Raw genomic sequence first — 21066 nt, forward strand, 5'->3', positions numbered from 1 at the left:
TCGACATACCTGTTTTATAGCAAAATGTATTGACAGATGCATTGAAAACTGTTTATTATGCATTTTCGCAGAAAGCAAGTGATTGCTAGTGCGGCCCAAATTAAGAACTCTCTTGGCACATAATAGTAATAAGAAACGCGATGGAGGACATCAACGATAACGTTGATCCTTTGGTGGATTTTTTCGATTTTTCCAAACCATTCGAACGGAAAGTAATAAGAAGTCTCCGTACAGACGACACGAGACGTTCGACAAATATCGATATACAGACTATACCGGTGCGGCATGTTCAGGGTACCGATTATGCGAAGCAAATCGCCAGGGAAGAAGAGGCCAGAATCATGTCGGTAAGTATGAGTGTTTTTTTTTTCATGCATACTTCCCGGACGATAATATTTTGATTCTATCCAGGATTGGGTTGATCAAACGATGAACAAATCATCTGGCTCCCGGCTGGACGACGTAGACGACGCTTGCTCGATAGCGGATGAAGACGACGAACACTTGGGCCAGGTACGGGCGAAGGAGCTAATGGAGCCGATCTTTAGCCGCTACAACCTGACCGTCACTCCCAACAAGCTGACGATTCACCGGTCGAAGGAACTGATTTTAAAAACGATACGAGAAAACCCGGTCGTGGTGTTGCAGGGTGCGACGGGATGCGGCAAAACGACACAAGTCCCGCAATACCTGCTGGAAGATGCGTACAAGCGACGTGAGTGGTGTAACATCGTTGTGACGCAACCGCGAAAGATTGCCGCGACCTCGATCGCACGGCGGGTCGCAGCGGAACGTTCCTGTGAGCTCGGTTCGCTGGTTGGTTTTAAGGTGGGCCTGAAGGAAAAGATCAGCGAAGACACGCGCCTAATGTACGTGACGACGGGTGTGCTGCTGAACAGACTGATCAATTCGAAAAATATAAGCAGTTACACGCACATCATACTGGACGAGGTGCACGAACGCGAGGTAGATATGGACTTCCTGCTTATCATTGTGCGCCGTCTGTTGACACAGTCACGTCACACGAAGATCATCCTCATGTCGGCCACCATTGAGTCGTCCGCGTTTGCGCAGTACTTCAAGATACCGGGACCAAACGGTCTGTTTGCCCCGCAGCTGGCCGTTGGCAATCATTCGCAGCATGACGTGACGGTGTTTTATCTGGAAAATTTGGAAAGGCTACGGATCGACTTTTCCATCAAGTATGAGCAGCCGGAGGTGCACGAGAAGATGTACTTTGTGGCGGCGAAGGTCGCGATCGTGTGCGATCGCTACATTGACGAGTGCGAAACGGCGTCCAGCATCGAATACAAACCGTCGATCATCATGTTCCTGCCCGGTATAAACGAAATCGAACGAATGGCGGAAGTGCTGCACAACTTCGTGGGCGACAACAATCCAAACTCGCTGCAGACCAAGTTTACGATACTGAAGCTACATTCGATGCTGCCGTCGGAGGAGCAGGCACTGGTGTTTCGTCCACCACCGCCGGGACACCGGAAGGTCATCCTTTCGACGAACATTGCGGAAAGCTCCATCACTATACCGGATGTGAAGTTTGGTAAGCTTGGTTCCGATTGGTTTTTGTAGGTTTAGTATCTCGCTTGGGAAGACCCCGGTGGTAATTTAACGTGGTAGAACCTCATGGTAGGTTTCAAATTAGAGACGTGCACAATGAGTAAGAGTGATTAAGTGAGTTTGATCGGGAATCGGGATGATTCAACAAAATCTCGCTTCCAGTACAGTGAGAAGTACCCGTTCACTACAGTGAGTAGTGAGATTTTGTTGGATGTGTAGGTTTCTAATCTCTAGTTCAAATCCCATCCTGATCTTTCCCCACAGCAAGAACTGACTATCGTTTTGCTTTGCGTTTTACAGTGATCGATTTCTGTTTGCACCGTGTGCTTGTTGCTGATACGTTGAACAACTTTACCACACTGCAAACGCAGTGGGCCTCGCGTAACAACTGCATACAGCGAGCCGGTCGTGCCGGGCGTGTGATGAACGGTCGCGTCTATCGGCTTGTGAACAAACACTTCTATGAAAATGGTATGGCCCAATCGGCCGAACCGGAAATGGTACGCTGTCCGCTTGGGGCTGTGGTGCTGAAAACGAAACTGCTCGACATGGGACCACCGCACACCATACTAGCCCTAGCCATGTCTCCACCGAATCTGTCCGATGTGTCCAACACGGTGTTACAGCTGAAGGAGGCCGGTGCACTGCTGCGCACTGCCAAGGGTGTTTATGATGTGCAGGACGGTGATATAACATATCTCGGCCAGCTAATGTCACTAATCCCGGTTGACATCTCGCTGGCGAAGCTGGTGGTGCTGGGTTACGTTTTTTCCGTGCTGGAAGAAGCTATCATCATAGCGGCCGGTTTGAACGTGAAGAACGTGTTTTGTGCGATGCGTTCCGTCGAAGCATTGCGCATCAAGCGCTACTTTGCCAACGGTTCAGCCTCCGACGGTATTGCAATCCTGAATGCGTACACCTGGTGGCGTTCGGTAAAGGAACAAGGTACGGGCGGAGATACAGTGGGCTGGTGTCAGCGGTACATGCTCGATCTGAAATCACTCACCGAGATGGCTGAGCTGGTGCAGGAGATAACGTACCGGCTGAAGAATGCGAACATACAGGTCGTTGCCGGTGCGCGGAATGCTCGCTGGAACGATCGCGAACGAACGGTCGTGCTGAAGGTGGTAATGGCGGGCGCATTCTACCCGAATTATTTCCTTCCGCTGTCGTCGAGCGAGCGCGACCTCGGTGATCGGCAGGTGTACACCGAGATTGGTGGTCGCAATCCGTTCCGGACGGTATTTTTCTGCGGGTTTGATCATTACAACTACATTGGACCACTGTACCGCAATCAGATCCGTGCACTGCTCACCGAACGGAAAGCGGACCCGGAATGGCAAGCGCTAATGAAGGTAGAATTCGAGCGAAACACCAACAAGATATTCGTCCAGTTCGAGTATCCGCCCCATCTGCAGCCCGGTCAGAGTCAGATTCGGTACGACGAACGTAACATGGTGGACCGCATCCATCCGGGTGTGTACGAAGCGATCAAGCTGCGCCAAGTGCGCTGCAGCAATTCGGAACTGTTGGTGATGCATCACAATGATGCGGTCACCTTTGCAACGGAAAAAGGTCTCGGCGTGTGGAAAAACAACGAATGGCATCCGCGAAGCATCGAGATCCCAAACGTGCAGCTATCGGTTGAACCACCCATCTACTGCAAGGAGCTGATTGCCACCGTTACCTACGTGCAGGATCCGAACAAATTTTATCTACGTCCCCATGGCGATAACAACATTTACAACGACATCGAACGGCAGCTGAGCGAAAGCGCTGCATTTTTGCGTCCCTTTTCTGGCCAACAGTTACCCAAACAGCGTGACATTGTGGCTGCTCCATTGCCGCACAAAACCGATAAAGCTTTGGGTCGTGCTAAGCTACTGAAAAAGTACACGATCCGTGGCGTCCCGAGCTGGGCGGTCTTTTTCATGGATTTTGGTAGTACGGCTATCATTCCGGTTGAACAGTTGCGCCAGCTGGAAGGTACACCGCTGGCCACGCTTACAACCATTCCCGATCGTGTGTTCGAAGCGTCCCTGGCACAGGTACAACCGAGCGCAATACGATCGCCGAAAGACGTTTGGACGGAAGATACGATCAAGCACTTCCGGCAGCTCGTACTCGGCAAACGGTTGCACGTTGAGGTGTACTCTGTGGTAAACCGGATGTCGATGGTGGTGTTGCGCCGTGCAAAGCAAGATTCTGTCGAGCAGACAATTAATAAAGAACTGATCAGCCTTCATCACGCCCAAGAGTCGGAGGAATCGTACGTGTCGAAGATGAACCACGAGAAGCGGCAACGGGTGCAGTGTGAGATGGAGTTGGATTCCATGTACGCGCTACAGATAAAAAACGATGACTCCGAACAGCAGCGTTACCTGGAGGATGATGATCCGGGAAATTTGCATCTGCCGCGCGATCTGCTCAAAGTTCGGCTTAGGCTGCGCGGTCCGTACAGTCCACTCGAGATAAAGTGTAGTTCGACCGTGTTTTCCGGCTACCGAAAGCCGGTCAGTATTGAAAAAGCTTCGCTGAATTCGGTGCTGCTAGACACAAATCCGCAGAACCCGCACAGCAAGCTGCTGGTGGCGGGTTGCGTTAATGAAACATCCGGCAACACGTTGATCGCTCGGCAAACAACCATGATGCCAAACATTCCCGGCTTGCCAATACTGATGGCACTCATCTTTGCGCCTACCTGTCAGCTGAGGAAGGATCCGGAGCAAACGCGCATTGTTGGGCTGTTGGCCGGGCTGGGCATCGATCCGTACACGGGCAATTCCATCTATCCCGAGCATGATATGTCGCTGGCGGTAGACATTTGCATTGACGAGGAGGACATCGGAGATGTAAGGCGGGCGGGCTCCCGTTTAATGTACTGGAGGACTATATTTTTTTGTTTGGTTCTTTTTTCCGTTTTTTTCTAGATCAATGCATTGCGTTATACAATGGACTCTATCCTGCACAGTGGACACAATAAGCAAACACAGCTATTTGGCGAGTACAGCATTGAGTCTCTGATGGGAAAAGTGAAGGATTACCTAATTAAGTAAGTTTGCTCCGTTTGTATCCTTCGGATTATGCTATGCTAACTGTTCTTCTCCCGTTTTTATAGAATCCTTCAACGTGAACGTGCGGTCCAAGAAAATCGGGGTATGATGCACGATTTCCGATGGGAGACCGGTGGTCAATTTGCTGGTTCAAGCAAAAAGTCACCACAGAATTTAATGATTGACATTTATTCGAAAGCTATCTTTCCACTGTACGACAAGCTAAACCTTCGTCCCTTGCCGGCCAGCAAAATAGAGTTTATGCGGCAGCATTGCGCGGAGTTGCATCTAATAACAGAATCGTACGTATATAAGCTTGCAGATCGCGTCCTACTCAGTTCTTGTGTCCTTACACTCATACATTTTCAACTATTGTTTTCTTCTTGCTATTTTCCATCTAGGCGAGTGTCGTTACCAAGAGGAGGCATATTGTGCCAGCTGTGTGACGTGAATCTCGAATCGGAGCACGCCTTACGGATTCACTTCTGCTCCAATCTGCACCGCGAGCTTGAGAAGAAGATTCGTTTCCAAATTTGAGGGAGTTATTTCATTTCTGCGTACACTTCATTTTGATTTTCATATTTTTTCTTTATTCTTTATAATTTTCCCATCATTATTTTCACAACTATTTTTGACAAACAATATGCTTAGCATACGTAATGCTTTATTTACATTTGTATATCGATAAATTTTATTGTTGTGTAAACAAATTGCATTAGTTTTGAACTTAAACTGAGATAATATTTTCTTCCAGTTGAGGTTTGATAAAAAATAATAGCCAGAAATCAACACTCCTCCAAAGGATTCCCCGAAGTGATAGAGTTAAAAGCGTATAATAGATTATAATAGATTCATTGTTTTCAATAATTACAAGATTTTTTTTTACAAGAGACCCAATCTCCGTCAGGTCACCCTTCACCTGATCCAGCCAATGAACTCGATGTGCTCCCTGACGCCTCGTGCCGAACTGGGAGAAGCTGGTAAATACCTTCTTGACGGGGCATGAGTCCGGCATCCTCACAAAATGCCCCAGCCATCGTATCCTGCCGGTTTATGCTACCGTCAGGATGTCCGATTCTCCGTATAGCTTAGCAAGCTCGTGGTTCATCCTTCTCCTCCAAACTCCATGCTCGAACACACCGCCAAAGATGATCCGGAGGATGCGACGGTCAAACACGCCAAAAGCGTTTGCATCTTCCGCCCAGATGGTCCAAGACTCGTCTCCATATAGGACCACCGGGCGAATCAGTGTGCGATATATCTCACATTTCATGCGGTCTCGAAGTCTTCTGCATCTCAGCAGACGGTGAAGGCCGTAGTAGGCACGATTTCCCTGAACAATGCGTCTTCGGATTTCGCTGATGACATCGTTATCCAAAGTTACGACAGTCTCAAGATAGCGGAACTCCTCTACTACCTCGAGGTTGTCGCCGTCGACTAACACGCTGCTTCCCACTCGGGTTCTATCGCGATCAGAGCCTCCGGCAAGCAGGTATTTCGTCTTCGTCGCATTGATCATCAATCCAATTCTTGCTGCTTCACGTTTCAGTCAGATGTACGCCTCACACACCTTCGCTGTCGTCTTGCCAACGATGTCAATGTCATTCGCGAAGCCAATAAATTGAAGGGACCGGTAGAGAATCGTGCTACGGATATCGTTGTCTAGCCCCGCGTTTTGTACGACACCTTCCAAGGCTATATTGAACGGTAGACAGGAGAGTCCGTCCCCTTGCCTCAGACCCATGTGAGATTCGAACGATTCCGACATCATGTTCGATACTCTCACTCTGCACTGCACCCATGGTAGCCTTTGACAGCCGGACCTGCTTCCAGGAAAGTGGTGCCGCTGCATTATGATCCATAGCTCATTTCGATCTATGGTATCGTAGGCCGGCTTGAAATTGATTAACAGGTGGTGCGTAGGGATCTGGCGCTCTCAGCACTTCTGGAGGATCTGCCGAAGAGTGAAGATTTGGTCGGTTTTGGATTTGCCTCCAACAAACCTTGCTAGGTAGCTGTCGACGAAATCTGTAGCAAGGGGTTCAAGTCTGCAGAACAAGATCTGCGACAGGGTCTTATAGGCGGCATTAAGGACTGAAATGGCACGATAGTTCGAGCATTCCAGTCTGTCACCCTTTTTGTAGACTGGGTCAATGACGCCCAGTTTAAACTCCCTCGGTAATTCTTCCTGTTCCCAGATTCTCTTGATCAGCTTGTGCATTTCGACGGTAAGCCTCTCCGGCCCCATCTTGAAGAGCTTGGCCGCCAGTCCATCACTACCAGCAGCATTGTTGCTTTTAAGCTGCTTGATGGCGCTGGCAACCTCATCCAGAGATGGCGGAGGCACTTCGTCTTCTGCACTGTTGCTGTCACTGATGTTGTTGCTGTTGTTGGCCTGTTCTGCTATTTGCAATTGCAACCGCTCCTGTCTCTGCTCCGTTCAGGTGTCCACCTTTCGATCACCTTCCACTTGACTGTCAGAAGATTTCCGTCTGCGTCCCGGCATATCGCGTTTTTAGGAGCAAATTCACTCCGTGCCTCTTTCAACCTCCTGTAAAACGAGCGGGCGTCCCTCGACTGAGAGAGCTGTGTCAGCAGCTTTTCATCTGACTATTCTAAGCGGCGCTCCTTGTCCTGGAAGAGTAGGGTCTGCTGTCTCCTCAGACTCCTCGTTTGTAGTTTTTCACATTCTGACGAGTTTCATGCTGAAGCATGAGGGCGCGTGCTGCATTCTTCTCGGATAGTGCACGAGTGTGGTAAGTCTGTTGTTGCTGTCTGTGTGGTAAGTGGTCAATTTTCAGTTCGGCTGCGGTACTGATGGCTCGTTTCACCATACGCCTGTGGTCTCCGAGGGGCAATGCGGGATTGTTGTCCGAGAGCGCTTCCCCGAGCGTTGCCGCATACCCCTCTGCCACATCAGCTTGCCTCAGCCGATTGCCAGATTGAGCCTTGGGGTAGGCTTGCTCCGTTGGTTGTTGACCACGGAGAGTTTCTGCCGCAGCTTTACTATTATCAGGAAATATACGTGCAGGAACGTGGTCGATTTGGGAATAGGTTTGTAGTCGTGATCTCCAGGTGTAGCTGAACCGAGGGGCGTGCTGGAAAAAGGTGCTGCGACTGCTCATGCGCTTGGAAGATGCAAAATGGATAAGCCTGAGGTCGTTGTCGTTTGTCAGCGCTGAAGCTTCCAATTGTTGGTTTATATGCCTCCTCCCGTCCGACCTGAGCATTAAGGTCTCCGATGACGATCTTCACATCATGTTGTGGGCAACGATCATACTCCAGTGGGAGTGGGATCACCCGTTGTTGCATCGCACCTAGCACCATGAACGCCGCACCGAGCTCACGCGTTTCTCCATCACTTTGGTAGATTGCGCAGTTGCTACGGTACTGGCGCACCATTGTACCCTTCCAGCGCACCTCCTGAAGTGCTACTATCCCGAAGCCGCGGGCCTGAACCTTATCTAACCGGAGTCAGGTGCTTTCATCAGATGTAAGGGATCTACAATTCCAGTTTCCGAGCCTCCAATCGTAAGTCCTTTTTCCTTGTGGGGGTCTGTATCGATTGGTCCGTTGCGGTAATATCCGTTGCTAACTTTTCGTTGCGTTATTTGTTTTCTTGGGGTGGCTTGTAAGGCCTCTCTCCCAACCCGGTGCTGTCAGGATATCTGCACCGCCAAACAGCTCAGCTTGCACGTCGTTCATTCACCTTAGCCACACGCCCTGCTCGCACTGCCCGAATCTTATAGGCAGCATTAAGGACTGTGGTGGCCCGGAAGTTATTACAGTCCATCCTGTCGCCCTTTTTGTTCACCGTGTGTACGACACCCAGTTTCCACACGTTCGATAATTCTTCCTGTTCCCAAATCCTAACAACATAAAACAGTTCGGCCGCCAGCCCATCGCTGCTAGCTGATTTGTTACATTTAGGCTGTTTGATGGCGCTGATAACTCCGTCCAGGGATGGAGGAGGTACCTCGTCATCTCCGCCCCTAGGTTAATGCTGCACCGGTAGTTGAATAGTCAGTCCTCATTAGGGAGGAATGGTCCAGATGGGGTTTGTACCCCGATTTTGCCACTGTCGCCTTAACAACAGGCACCACCAACATCTGCTCGGATAATCATTCATATGCTATATATGTTTTAGATAGTAGTATTAATTACTAGGACATAAAATTATTCACTACGTAGTTGGATCGCCCTACAAGCTTGCATTTGGTGCCGTGTCATTCCATGATAAGAGCAGCAAGATTTATCAGGATTCTGAAGCCTTCTATTGGTTAAAATATAGCAACTGAAACCCGATTGGCTGCTATTTCTAATCGTAAAAAGTTATCTAAGCTGTATCCTATCGCAAACGAACCTTTTGCACGGTTCATGAAATGATGCTGAATGAAATGAGAGATAAAAGTCTATTACATGCTTGTGGTTGTTATGTACACGATCCATTAGTAGTAATTACATTATTAAAATTTAGTATCAATTTATGACATTATACACACATGCTTTCAAACATTGACAAAAAAGGATACATAACTACATAACTTTTTAATGTACATGTACTTCAAATTGAAATCAGGCACTTTATATGCAGCTGGCTGTGCCTGTGCGTATCGTGATTGCGTCTTTTGCAGGGAAGCGAATATTCCACGAAAAATAAAGACCCAACTAGTCAACGAACCTTTGATAACCCGGGGGGGTTGTTCCTTTGAAATAATCGGGCATCGAATTCGCCAACCAGGCAAACATCCCGTCCCTTGCAACCCGATGCTAGTGTGGGCATAGATAGATCCATATTTTATCTTCTGCTCTATGCGAAGTATCCGTTTTAATTTACATAAATTTTATATTTTCCCCCCATTTGGGACAAGAAGAGGCCTAGCAACACTATTTCGGATCGTTTGAACAGTATTGAAAGAGATGAAAGGATGAAATGGGCAAGGAGAATGGGGAATAAAAAACATTCGCAGAGCGAACCACAAAGTCCATTTAATCTTCGTTCGTCGTCTTTATTAAAAAAAACCCTGTCACAGCCGAACCTAACCTAACAGGCAGTTAAGCATTGCGGCGCAAATTCGTTGTATCATCAAAAGACACAAAACTCATTTCATGTTTCGTATATAACTCTCGCACATAAAAACACACTCTAACTTGTTTGACATCATTTGTAGTGGACGATGCAGTGATTAGAGAAACATCGTGCGTGCCTTTACAGTTCTTTTATGCCGGTTGAGGCCACAAACATTAAGCTACAATTTTATCCAATAATAAAAATAAAGCGTATTTACAGCTAAAATTAATACAGCAAAACAAGCCAGTTAACATTTCGAATTGACGCCATTAGAACCGATGGGACAGCTCGTCGTCGGTTTCGTCCAGTTTTTTATGATTAGGACCTTCCACGATTTCGATGCTCTTGTCCATACCGTTCGCCATTGGATTTAACGAGCGCTGGCGCAAATGTTCCAGGAAGGCAGGATTGAGACTCTCCTGGAAATTAAAAGGCAGCCGAAGCATATTCAATTGTTATCTTCTGCACTCTGTGGTACAGGCTTACCTTACGCTTCGGTGAGAAGATGTCCCGGTCCATATCGTTGAAATCTGATTCTTCCGATTGAAGGCTATCGAGGGAAGGGACAATGCAGTGGCATTGGATGTATCACACCCGAGAATGCAAGTTAATCGTGTTTAACTGCTATCTGCTGTTTCTAACTCACCTAAGATCATCGTAAACTCCGCCACCGCCCATACGCCCATTGAACTCGTTATCGTTCAGCACTGGGTTGGATCCTTCGATGGAGAAGATATTCGTCGTAGGAACGTTGCGCGCCGGTTTCCCATTCAGCTCGGACGAAATCGAACCAAAGTCCGTGGCGGACAGTGCTTTCAGCTGTCGGTTAAGGCTACGAATCTTGATGAAAAATGCCACAAACAAAATCAAGCACAGTACGGCTAGAGCCGCCGATACCACAATCAGGATTATCTGCAACGTTTCGTCGGCCTCGGTCAACGATTCCGGCGTCAGTGGTACATCTTGCAGGGAAAGGTTGCGGAGACGGAGGGTGGCCTTCAATTCGGTGACGAAGGTACGATCGGAGGAACGCTGCTGTATACGGCTTGCCTCCACCGCCTGATTGTCCTGGATGAAATGGGTCCGGACGTCCGTCAGGGCGCTGCTGCTGGAACCCCCTTGCCGCTCACTCTCTAACGCCTGATCGATATCGTCAATATTGCACTGCATACCGTACGCTGCGGTCAAATGATCGGTAAGCTAAAATCGTAATAAAAATGGAATGGTTATTGTGGGATGGAGGAAGACGCTTGGAAGATGGTCTTACAAACTCTCGCACGTCCGGCTGATCTATCTCTTCGACGCTGTTCAAAAAGACAAATGTCACCCGGTTCGATTCGGACACGATGTACACCTTCGCCTGTACCGTGTCGTTGTGCGTGTCGTCCTTATCGAACGCAATAATGGTGAACTGATAGTGTCCCTTCTGGTTCGGCAGAACCTTTTGTATCAGCGTCAATTCCCCGGTGGATGGATTTAATCGGAATGGCAAGGCGTCGGATGGCAGATTTTCACCTTCTGCTTGTTCCGACCCGCTCACCACCTCGTACCGGATAATTTCATCCTCGTCCGGATCTTCAGCGTACACGCGAAACAGTGGCTTCGGTACCCGATCGTTAGTGGTGATACCGGCCGCGTAAAAGCGCTGCTGAAATACCGGCGGATTATCGTTCACGTCATTCACCTTGATCCGGACAACCAGCAGCGAGGGGGACGAGTCGACGAGCGTTGCCGGTGGACCGTTCTCATTATTGGTAGCGACGATTCGTATTTCGTGAGACGGTATCTCTTCCCGGTCGAGTAGCTGGTCCAGCCGAAGCACATTCGTTTCCGGGTCCAGTGCAAACAGGTGGCTCGCGTTGCCGTACTTCTCTGTTCGGGGTTCGGCGATAGGATTAAAGGAAAATTGGAATCAAAAGCGTGCGGATGAAATTTAAGTCTCGTTGTCCTCGCTGCTTACGGTCGATGAAGTAGAACACGTTAGTCTGTGCGCCTGGCGGCAGGCCAGCGTTCTTGGGATCCTCAGCGAATGGAAGTTGCCTACGCTCGTCCAGACCCTCTTCATTTTCTGGGAAATTAAGCAAAGCATTTATTGATTAGTTTGAGGTAGGTCTTTTGATGTATGTAACACTTTAGCATAAGCAAACGGCTTCAGTAAACTATCCATTGGCTAGGCTGGTATCGCTAAAGATCTAACTGTTTACCGTACATACTATCTACAAGGTACAAGTGAATATGCTTGCTTCTGACGTGTTTCACAAAAGATGTGTCTTTACGAGGTATGAGGTAGTGATTTATTTAAATTGATCATGAATGTCATAACTACAAGGCAACATATTTGCCAGAAAAGCACCTAGACAGCTGTGTGGCGAAAAATGGTAATTCTATGCACAGAATTCCATGGAAGTGAAGCTCGGGAATTGTCCCTATTGCGGCAAGGAATAGGGATAGGATCTGCTAGCTTTGATATACGTTGAGCTAGTGAAGCTAAGTGAAACTATTACAGGGAAGGCATTAGATTTTGAGAACTTCTGAATAATGCTGTGTGAGCTCATACGAACTTTTGATCCGATTGTGAAGCAAATTTTACGTATTTTAGCAGTTTTTGTTGCCTTTCGTACGCTCTTATTAACGGAAAGTTGATCTTGCAAAAGACAAGCACCAAAGCATCGCTCCATCAACCACTATTGCTAGGAAAGATTGAAGTCTTCTAACGACAGGACAGGACAGGACAGGACAGGACAAGACAGGACAAGACAGGTATCGGCAGTTTAGTAAGCCATTCGATGGCCGGCGTGACCTTAGAAGGTCTTTAAGCCAAAAAGAATCCTGATGAATTAGTATCAAATTATTAAATTTGAATAAGGATTCATTAGTGTAAAATATCGATATTCGATTGTAAAATATCGATCCAATATCAAATATTTTTTTCATAAATAATTACCGCACCACATTAAAAGTGAACATAATACGTTCTAGAAGTATGTCATTTTTTAAAATTAACAATTCAGTTAACTGTCTTGTTTCAGCTGCTCAAAACCCAATTTGTTAGTCCAGCAGCAGCCATTACCTGTAAAATCCGTATCGAAGGTCGGCTGTAGGAAGGCCGGTTCGCCCGTCATATTGATAAAAACGATGTAGATCGTAGTTTCCGACTGCTTGTCGCCCCCATCTCTGGCAATCACGGTAAGCTAAGGGACGGAATTGTGTGTCAATAATTGCGATGCTGGCATTAGAATCGCTACCGGCATTCGGCTCGATGTAAAATGGTTGTGTGTACGTACGCTGTAATTTTTCGGAAACGCCAGCACGGCTTGCTCATTTTCCAACACCAGCCGGCCAGTTTTCTCGTCCAGCTTGTCGACCCGGAACACCTCGTGGTCTCGGTCGTTATCTGCGAAGAATCGGTTCATTAATGTGAGCGAGCAATTTGATTTGTTTGCATGATTTGCCGCTTACCGTTGGTGCTGCGAAGGGAAAACGTAACGTCACCATATATGCCACCATCATCATCAACCGCGACAAAATTCGGCAAATTAGATCCATTCGTATCGACCAGCGGGCTACCATTCTTTAATGATTCGTATCTTTATGATAATATGCAAAAAAATAAAAGAAAAACTTGCCATGAATCGACTTATCGCTTTGTTCAAAATGCGGCCTCATACTGGCAGCAGCTTACTTCAGCCGAATCTGTGCATTCCGGGTCGGGTATGTGATGGTGGGACTGTTGTAATTAAACGGTGTAACCACCAACTCGTAATCACGCGTCCTGCATTTGCTTTCGGCTGGTTCGGGAAGCTCAATAATCGGATTGTACTCAATGCCTCTATCGCATGCCTGTAAGGAGAAGCAAAAATATCGTGTTTTTTTTTGTGTGTTACGTAAAGGGTTAATGTGTTACGGGCTGTTGATGCATATAGATAACAGCTCGACCAAATACCCACCTCTACTTTTAGAGTCCATGTTCCGTGGTAACCTTTTAAGTCCTGTGCCACTTTTAGTGCGGCACTGTACTCGTCCACATATTCCAGGGAGAATATTTCCGTTTCCCGTGCTATTGATGGCGAAAAGGATTAACGTTGTCAGTATCAACGTTCGGGCACTGTTTATGAATGATGATGCGACATTCAGATGTATCGCATGCCATTTAAAATAATGCTTTTGAATTTATTGACTTTTGGAAGGATGTTTCAGAATTCCATGCAATCGCGCCACTAGAACGTTCAACGTTGTTCTTGAGCGCAAAATGATTTTTTATCTCTTTGTTAAAATTAACGAAAAACTTAAAATTTATCGATGGAACATACTTTGAATAAGAAAGTTTACCTTCTGGCAGATCTGTAAAAACTATACCTGGTAAAATCTGTCGCACATAATAATTGATCTTAGCATTCGCGGTTTCCTTATCATCAAGATCAACTGCAGCAAAGTCTGGCCGTATAGTGTACCCCTGTTTGCTGTCTTCCGATATTTCCAACTCGTCTGACGATAGCTCAGGAAGTTCCGGGTAGTGATCGTTGATATCAAGCAGCGTGACGCGAATGTTTGTCGATACACGATTTTGGACTGTTTTGCAAAGACAGAAAAGGGCGCCAGTTTGTCATAAGTGTTTTTCGTGGCATTTAACAACACTCATCATTTTTTTTTTACTTACTGCCAAACCCTCCTGCATTATCCACCATGACGATGTTGATCATGATGCTTTCCAAACCACCATCACGATCGAGCAGATCGTTGTTTTCCTTCACGTACACCCGGCCGGTACTGTCGACCTCGAAGTACCGCTGAAGCTGCGGGAAATCACGATAGTTGATCTCGTACGATACCGTATGGAATGGTACATCACGATCGTGGTCCTTACCCTCCACCAACACTATCTCGGTGTTGGAGGGTATTTTTTCAAACTTATACACCTGACCATCGTTCGGGAGCGGATCGTGATAAGGTTGCTTGTTGTTCGTATCCATCAGATCAATTTGGAAAACGTGCCAACTTCCCCATTTCCAATCCGACACGGTAACATTCTGCATCACAAACTCGATCGGTGGTATGTCGCAATCAATCGATTGTGCCGCTTTAACTCTTATGATACCGTTTTGATCGATATCCATCCAGTCTTTGTGGGCAGGATTCAAGGGTCTGTAGAGATTGGGAAGAAAAAAACAAAACAGAATTAAGGGGAGGGTTTTTCTTCTTCCTCCTGACCGGCTACTGCTTACTCCATTGTGAAGGTCATTTCGTTATTGCCTGGTCCGTCAATGTCGTACGCTATTATGTTGCCGATAGTGACTCCAGCATCGGATTGTTCCCGCACCGATCGTACCACCGTCAGTGTGTCCTCATCGAAAAAGGGACGATTATCATTCTCATCGTCAATTTGTATCGCAACCACCGTTTCTACCATGTTGGGCATAATGGTTTGATTTTGATCGACAAGACGAATCGTCAGGAAGAGTGTATCATACATTTCGTAATCTACCTCCTGATTGAAAGCCGGATTCACCCTTATGGTTGCTTCGGTTCGCTGTCGATTTACCTTTACTTCGTGTATATAGAAACAGCTAAAAGCGGTCAATTTATGAATAAAATTAATTATTGTTAAATAGAAAATGATAGTCAGTAAAAAAGATTACTTTTCGTAAGTTTCAGGTTTCGCACGAACTCCACTCTTGGTGCCATAGCTGCTGCTCCAATCGATGCTAAATACTAGCTCCGCCTCCGTATCTGGATCCGTGCCGATAATCTGTGCGACTTGCTCCTCACCAATAATAACCTCACTTTCGGCGACAGAATTTTCCAAAATGTGCATCGTACCTCGAGGCTAAAACAGTGCCAATAGTAACATTTACATGTAGAAATAACTAATATTGCAACACCAAATGACTCCGAAGCTAACATACCAAAGTAATCTGAGGAGGTTTGTTGTTTACATCAAGCACGGTAATGGTCAGCTGTGAAAAGATCTGATGAATTGGTTCATTTTTCTCGGTCCTCAGCGTATCCTCGCCCTGCAGCTGTACGATCACCTCCTGCGCAATGTCGTAGTCGAAAATGTCTGCTCGTTTGGTGGTAAGATCAAATTGATACATCGGATCACCGGATATCGGATCGGTACCGACTGGCAACTGTACGACTGCCAAACTTTCCGACAGACGTCCCAAAACGATTAGCTTGATGCTGTCGTCTATATCACGATCGGTAATGGTGACCGTTACCAACCGTACGTCGGCGCCGACCGTTTCTAGCACGCTAGATTCATAGATTTCCTGACTAAACTTTGGCACCTCGTCATTCCAGTTACGAAGCCGTATCGTAATAGTTTGAGTGTTTTGGTGGGCAGGTTCGATCGGCTCCTGGGCGGTTACGTGGAGCAGAAATGTTTGTCGCTCAGGCAACTCGTAATCCAGCTTGGCAGCGTTGATAATATTAATTGTAAACGATACCAGCTGGTAACCATTCTCTGGGATTATTGTAAAGGAAGTCGTTGGTTGCTGTATGCTGTTTACCGTTTCTGCCAACCGTACTTCGTACCGTGCATGTTCACCTAGATCCCGATCGTTGATTGTAAATTGATCGAACTCTAGCTCCATTATGGTGTTTTCCCAAATTTGGAGCTCCACCGGGTACATAGCAATCTCGGGCAGATTATCGTTTTTGTCCTCTAAAATAATTGCACCTTCGCTGGATGTGTTTAGTAGCCTGTTGTGACATTTGTAGGCTATAATCTATGGGTTGGAGATAGTTTTTAAGCAAACGTATGCTAAAAATGTACTCAGGGTGATTAAAATACTCGAATTAGACCTACCGCAAATGAGTACAGCTCGTTCTGTTCCGCGTCGCGATCGATAGGGTGCACAGTTAGCAGACCATCAGTTTGTCCAATTTCGAAATATTTCTGATCTATAATAAATGAACCGTGTATTCAACGTAAGAAAATGCCGCTTGTAAAAAAAAAGCAGAGTACATACATTTAGGATCGTTGGTCGTAAGTTCGTAGCAGATCGGTTTGTTCAGACCAGTGTCTCTGTCGATGGCGATCACGAGTGTTTGGAACATTTCCTTTTCCATGATGCGTTCGGTGGTGAACGGTCGGCTAAAGATTGGTGGCCGGCTATCGACGTTGCGCACCTGCACAATCGTACTCATGCTGAACGAGTGTGTTCTGTCGAGATCGTACACGGTGGTGATGAAGTTGAAAATCGCCTTCTCAGTGTAGTCTAATGCTTTTTTAATTCTGTAAATATGATTGTTTAAAGTGCGTTAGTTTTCTTCTTGCAAGCATGTGTGCTTTTGAAAACACAACGAAATTTTAGTAGAATTTTTTTAAAACCCTTACAATTTATTTTCCATTTGAATTCCCAAGAATAGGCGCAGCATGGATTTGAGTTTGGATGGTTGGAAATTACCATGCATCAAATAAACGCCATCATCAAATATTAAATGACAAATGCTTATGTTTAGAACGCCACAAGGCTTTTTGTAGCTAATGAAGGAAATTCGTGCGTAAAATTAGGTTTATTACTCCAATATCATTACTAGAACGTAGCTTACGATAAAACCTAGATCAAAGCCATTTCTTGGATAGACACGTTCAGAGAAATTGACTAGAATGTACGATGATATTAATTACTGTGTGTTTAATTAGCATGTTGAATTGTTGAGGAATATGTGTATAAATAGTGATAAATAGAGTATTTAATTGAGTAGTGCATAATTTTATTTTAAGTGCATACGTGGAATTTGTGAAAGGCTTTACTGAGGAGATAAATACAATGTAGTTTATGGTTGTACACAGGAAACATTAATTAATACTGTATCCTGTAACATCCCATTAGGTTATGCCATAGGCATTTTAAAGTAAAATGTTATTTTGTAGAAGAACAAGTCGAAAGTTTAGAAAGACAGTGTAAAGATATATTTATAAAACTAATTTCATATACGTTTTTAGTTTAAAAATGCAGTCTTAAATTTTGGAATAATAACCATCCTCGAACAACATTGTTGATATATCAAGACGGACCCCAGAAACAATTGTCCTACTCAGCAGCTAATCATTTTATAATTAAACATCAGTTTGACTGATAGAATTTTTTTTAAATTGACAAAACGCTTGCCAGGTACAAGTTTAGAAGGATCTTTGTTTCTGTTAGTTAAATACATAATAAGCGAATCGTTGGATATCCGGATACTTTCAAGTAAAAGTTATTGCACTGTGTTGTCATTCAGTTTTGGTATGGCATTAATAACAACCATAGTTAAAAATTACAGTATAGCTCTATGCAGTATAGTATAAATCGCAAGCTAAGCTAGTGTTCAACTTGGACGACTACTTTATTTTTACTCTTCACTACCTTAAACAAACATTTTTAAATGAACAGTCTATTTTAATCTGTTTCCACTACATTTATTTCAATCTTTTGTCGGTTTTGTCTACCTATTAGCCGATATTTATCGCACAAGACTGATGTTAGGAGACCCCTTCTCTAAGCAATGTAGTCATGTTTACAAGAAATCACTTATAGTATAAGACTTGATAATCACTTTCGACTCAATTGCAGCACGTTTTGCAAACACTTTTGCTCACCTTTCTATAACACTGTCATTCAGGATACTCACTTCAAATTGTACTGCTTGTTATAATTCGGCTGGGGATGCGTTTTAGCTGCGACCACGTACTCAAAATGTTCCCCAGCACCGGACGCATCGTCGATCGCAAACGACAGCTCGTTCGTGCTTGAATTGCCGATCCCGTTCACCTCGAACCCATCCGCGTGGTACACGTTGAACAAACAGTCGGAAACGAAATCGTTGCGCTGCTCCTCAATTTCGCAACTGCCTTCCGCCGTCATGACGGGAGCATTGTCAAGAATGTTTACCAGCGTCACCAAAATGGTGTACGGTATGGCGGGATTTTCCACCACTAAAAGTATGATGTTGCTGCGCTTGTCAACCTCGTAGTCCTGGCGCCGATTGATGTAGATACACCAGCGGCCATCGTTTGCCCGCTTCAGCTCTACCTCGAGATTGGCAGGCGCCTGTCTTATGGTGGGTTCGGGTGGTCCTGAAGAAAAGCGTGGCCCGCGTCGTGAGTGCCCATCTGGCGCTGCTTAATGATGCTCGGTTGCTACTTACCTTGGTAGTTGAGGCACAGCAGTACGAATGGTGGTTGTATCTCTTCCACCATCCATACATCTTGCTGCAGCAGCGTGCCGTCGAACGCGGCCAGTGATATGTTTTCCGCATTATCCGTTTCAAACTTCGGTTCACCCCACTGCTGACCGTGTACCTCTACTGCTGTGGGGAGTAGCAGCATCAACAGTACGGACCACAACAATGCCGACCACTGTAAAACAGTCGGCGAAGGTAATTAGAGATGGTTGAGAGGGGGGGTTGTGGTTGTTAATTTACGCAAACAAACAAAGGCGCACATGCTCATGAAACGCTTTAATCTTATTTATGCGACCCACCGGGTAAAACTACCGAAGGAGACATAAAACATGCTGTTAAAGTCATGTTTATTCGTTGTATATCATTCGGCAACTCGCCTGCCACCTGTGCGATGCCGACGGTGACGGTTTTCATCAATCACTGTGTGAGTGACATATGACATCGAAATGATCAGATATTTCAAATGATGAAGAGATATATTGTCGAACAACTGGCACAACACATACACCAGATAGCTTTACCGAGGAGGAGTTGGCTCATCAGTGAACTCAAGATGCTTGAATTCGCAAACCCAATTCAAGCGATACGGTCAATCCAAAGAAGCGTCCTATCACACTGCATTTGATACATGTAGGCGGAAGCGAACGGTCGTAAAGATTGCTGTCAATTGCTGGCTTTTTGTGATAAAGAAAACAACCCGTACAACAATAGACCGATACTTTCAAGTGCCCACTGGCTAGTAGTCACCCATTTAGTCACCCGGATCTACGGTTTCTGGTTGTCGGTTATCGATGATAACCTAAATGTTTCATCAAATGGCTTAATTTACAAATAGCTTTTGCACGAAATTACACCAATGAACAACACTTGTTTAGGTTAAATTCGAAAAACCATATAAAATCGTAAAGTAACTTGGAAAGAATTTCACTTGAGAGTTTATTTTCCTTTCAGCAACCCACATCACATTACTCTAAAGCACATTGGGAAATTACCATGTCGGAATAGCTACTACCACATTTCATTGCTACGCACACGCACTGCTCACATTAATGTGGGACAAGCAACACAATTTGATTACAGTAAATTGATGCACTGAACACTGAGCACTGGGGCGTAGAAATAGTACAAGCAACACTTCTTTTCTTACAAACACAGAGAGCCCTCCGGGAAGGTTTCGTTCACGATTAATCATGTGCCTGCAAAAGACAGGTTTCGACTGCTGGCTCTAATGGTCTCACTCGATTGCCATCGATTGCTCTTCCCCCAAGAGGCCGCTAGATAACATCCGTGCTATCGGTGATAAGAAACGTCGATTGCTTTTCACTATTAAAAACAGCCTCCTACAAGATAAGATAACGACGCTGGTTGTCGAATACTTGGCGCTACTTGCTGCAGATGATGAGATGGTGCAGAGGTAAGTTTAGTTTGAAGATTCACCCATACAGCAGTGCTAGGGCAAGAAAGAGAAAGTTTATGTGTGTGTGTGTATTTTTGTCTCATATCATCCACAAGCTCAATTGTGCCTTATTTCCCCTGCTGATGGGTCATAGGAAGTTATGTTGACTAGGAAAAGATGCATCTCGTACTGATACGGCAATTTGATATCAGAGCAATAATATCTTCCATTGCCGACGTGCCATTTTTTTACCAATTAAGAAACCAACAACCAGCTGTGTTTCGAACACTATGTATTATTTTTAATAAAAGCGGTTGTTGAATGCGTGAAATGCGGGCTGGAATGCAGTTAAATGCGGTGATAACTAATTGCCCGTGATAGTAGATCCCAGCATGCATAAAGTACATCACCAACAATAGCCATTAAGATACTCTAGGGCACTTTTTTCTTTTGCACTCCGCGAAAATGTGCTTTTATTTAAAGTTTTCAACAAACAGCACTTGCGGCAGGCCAATTAGCAGGAGTATAAGTTTTACCAAACCAATCCTTGCTAATAAGCTCGTTATGAAACGATTCATAATTATAATTCTTTTCACATTGTTCTTGCCCATGATCTTTTGAAAGTTAAGACAGTACATAAGGATTTATCTTTGTAGCAAAAAGTTTGGAGTAATTTAATTTAATGTGATTGCAAATGATTTTTACTAGACAACCTTTACTAGACATATGTTGATTTCAACATCTTCTTTTCGATCTATTTGGCTTGCTAATACCATGATTAGTTGGATAGTCAGTTC

General features: G+C 45.4%; 3 protein-coding genes across 3 annotated transcripts in view; 1 reads left to right on the top strand and 2 right to left on the bottom strand.

The window, feature by feature from the left end:
* LOC126567112 (synaptic vesicle glycoprotein 2B-like) overlaps nucleotides 1-21066 on the bottom strand; it is a 167565-nt gene that overhangs the window by 129254 nt on the left and 17245 nt on the right. The gene's annotated exons all lie outside the window — the stretch shown is intronic.
* Nucleotides 342-5168, top strand: LOC126567111 (probable ATP-dependent RNA helicase spindle-E). Its single transcript, XM_050223344.1, has 6 exons — nucleotides 342-347; nucleotides 412-1561; nucleotides 1879-4430; nucleotides 4509-4630; nucleotides 4697-4933; nucleotides 5033-5168. Exons 1-6 carry the CDS (start codon nucleotides 342-344, stop codon nucleotides 5166-5168), a joined length of 4203 nt encoding a protein of 1400 aa, XP_050079301.1.
* LOC126559642 (cadherin-23-like) lies at nucleotides 9904-19940 on the bottom strand. Its single transcript, XM_050215812.1, has 20 exons — nucleotides 19866-19940; nucleotides 18838-19048; nucleotides 18322-18766; nucleotides 16674-16939; nucleotides 16511-16605; nucleotides 15606-16430; nucleotides 15339-15526; nucleotides 14925-15266; nucleotides 14360-14844; nucleotides 14059-14271; nucleotides 13650-13759; nucleotides 13385-13542; nucleotides 13162-13289; nucleotides 12987-13096; nucleotides 12773-12893; nucleotides 11663-11770; nucleotides 10970-11574; nucleotides 10349-10902; nucleotides 10189-10252; nucleotides 9904-10121 (listed from the first exon to the last, which is right to left on the bottom strand). The coding sequence occupies exons 1-20, from the start codon at nucleotides 19893-19895 to the stop codon at nucleotides 9972-9974; spliced, it is 5208 nt and encodes a 1735-aa protein (XP_050071769.1). The 5' UTR covers nucleotides 19896-19940; the 3' UTR covers nucleotides 9904-9971.

This window comes from Anopheles maculipalpis, chromosome 2RL, assembly GCF_943734695.1.
Source record: "Anopheles maculipalpis chromosome 2RL, idAnoMacuDA_375_x, whole genome shotgun sequence".
NCBI lineage: Eukaryota > Metazoa > Arthropoda > Insecta > Diptera > Culicidae > Anopheles > Anopheles maculipalpis.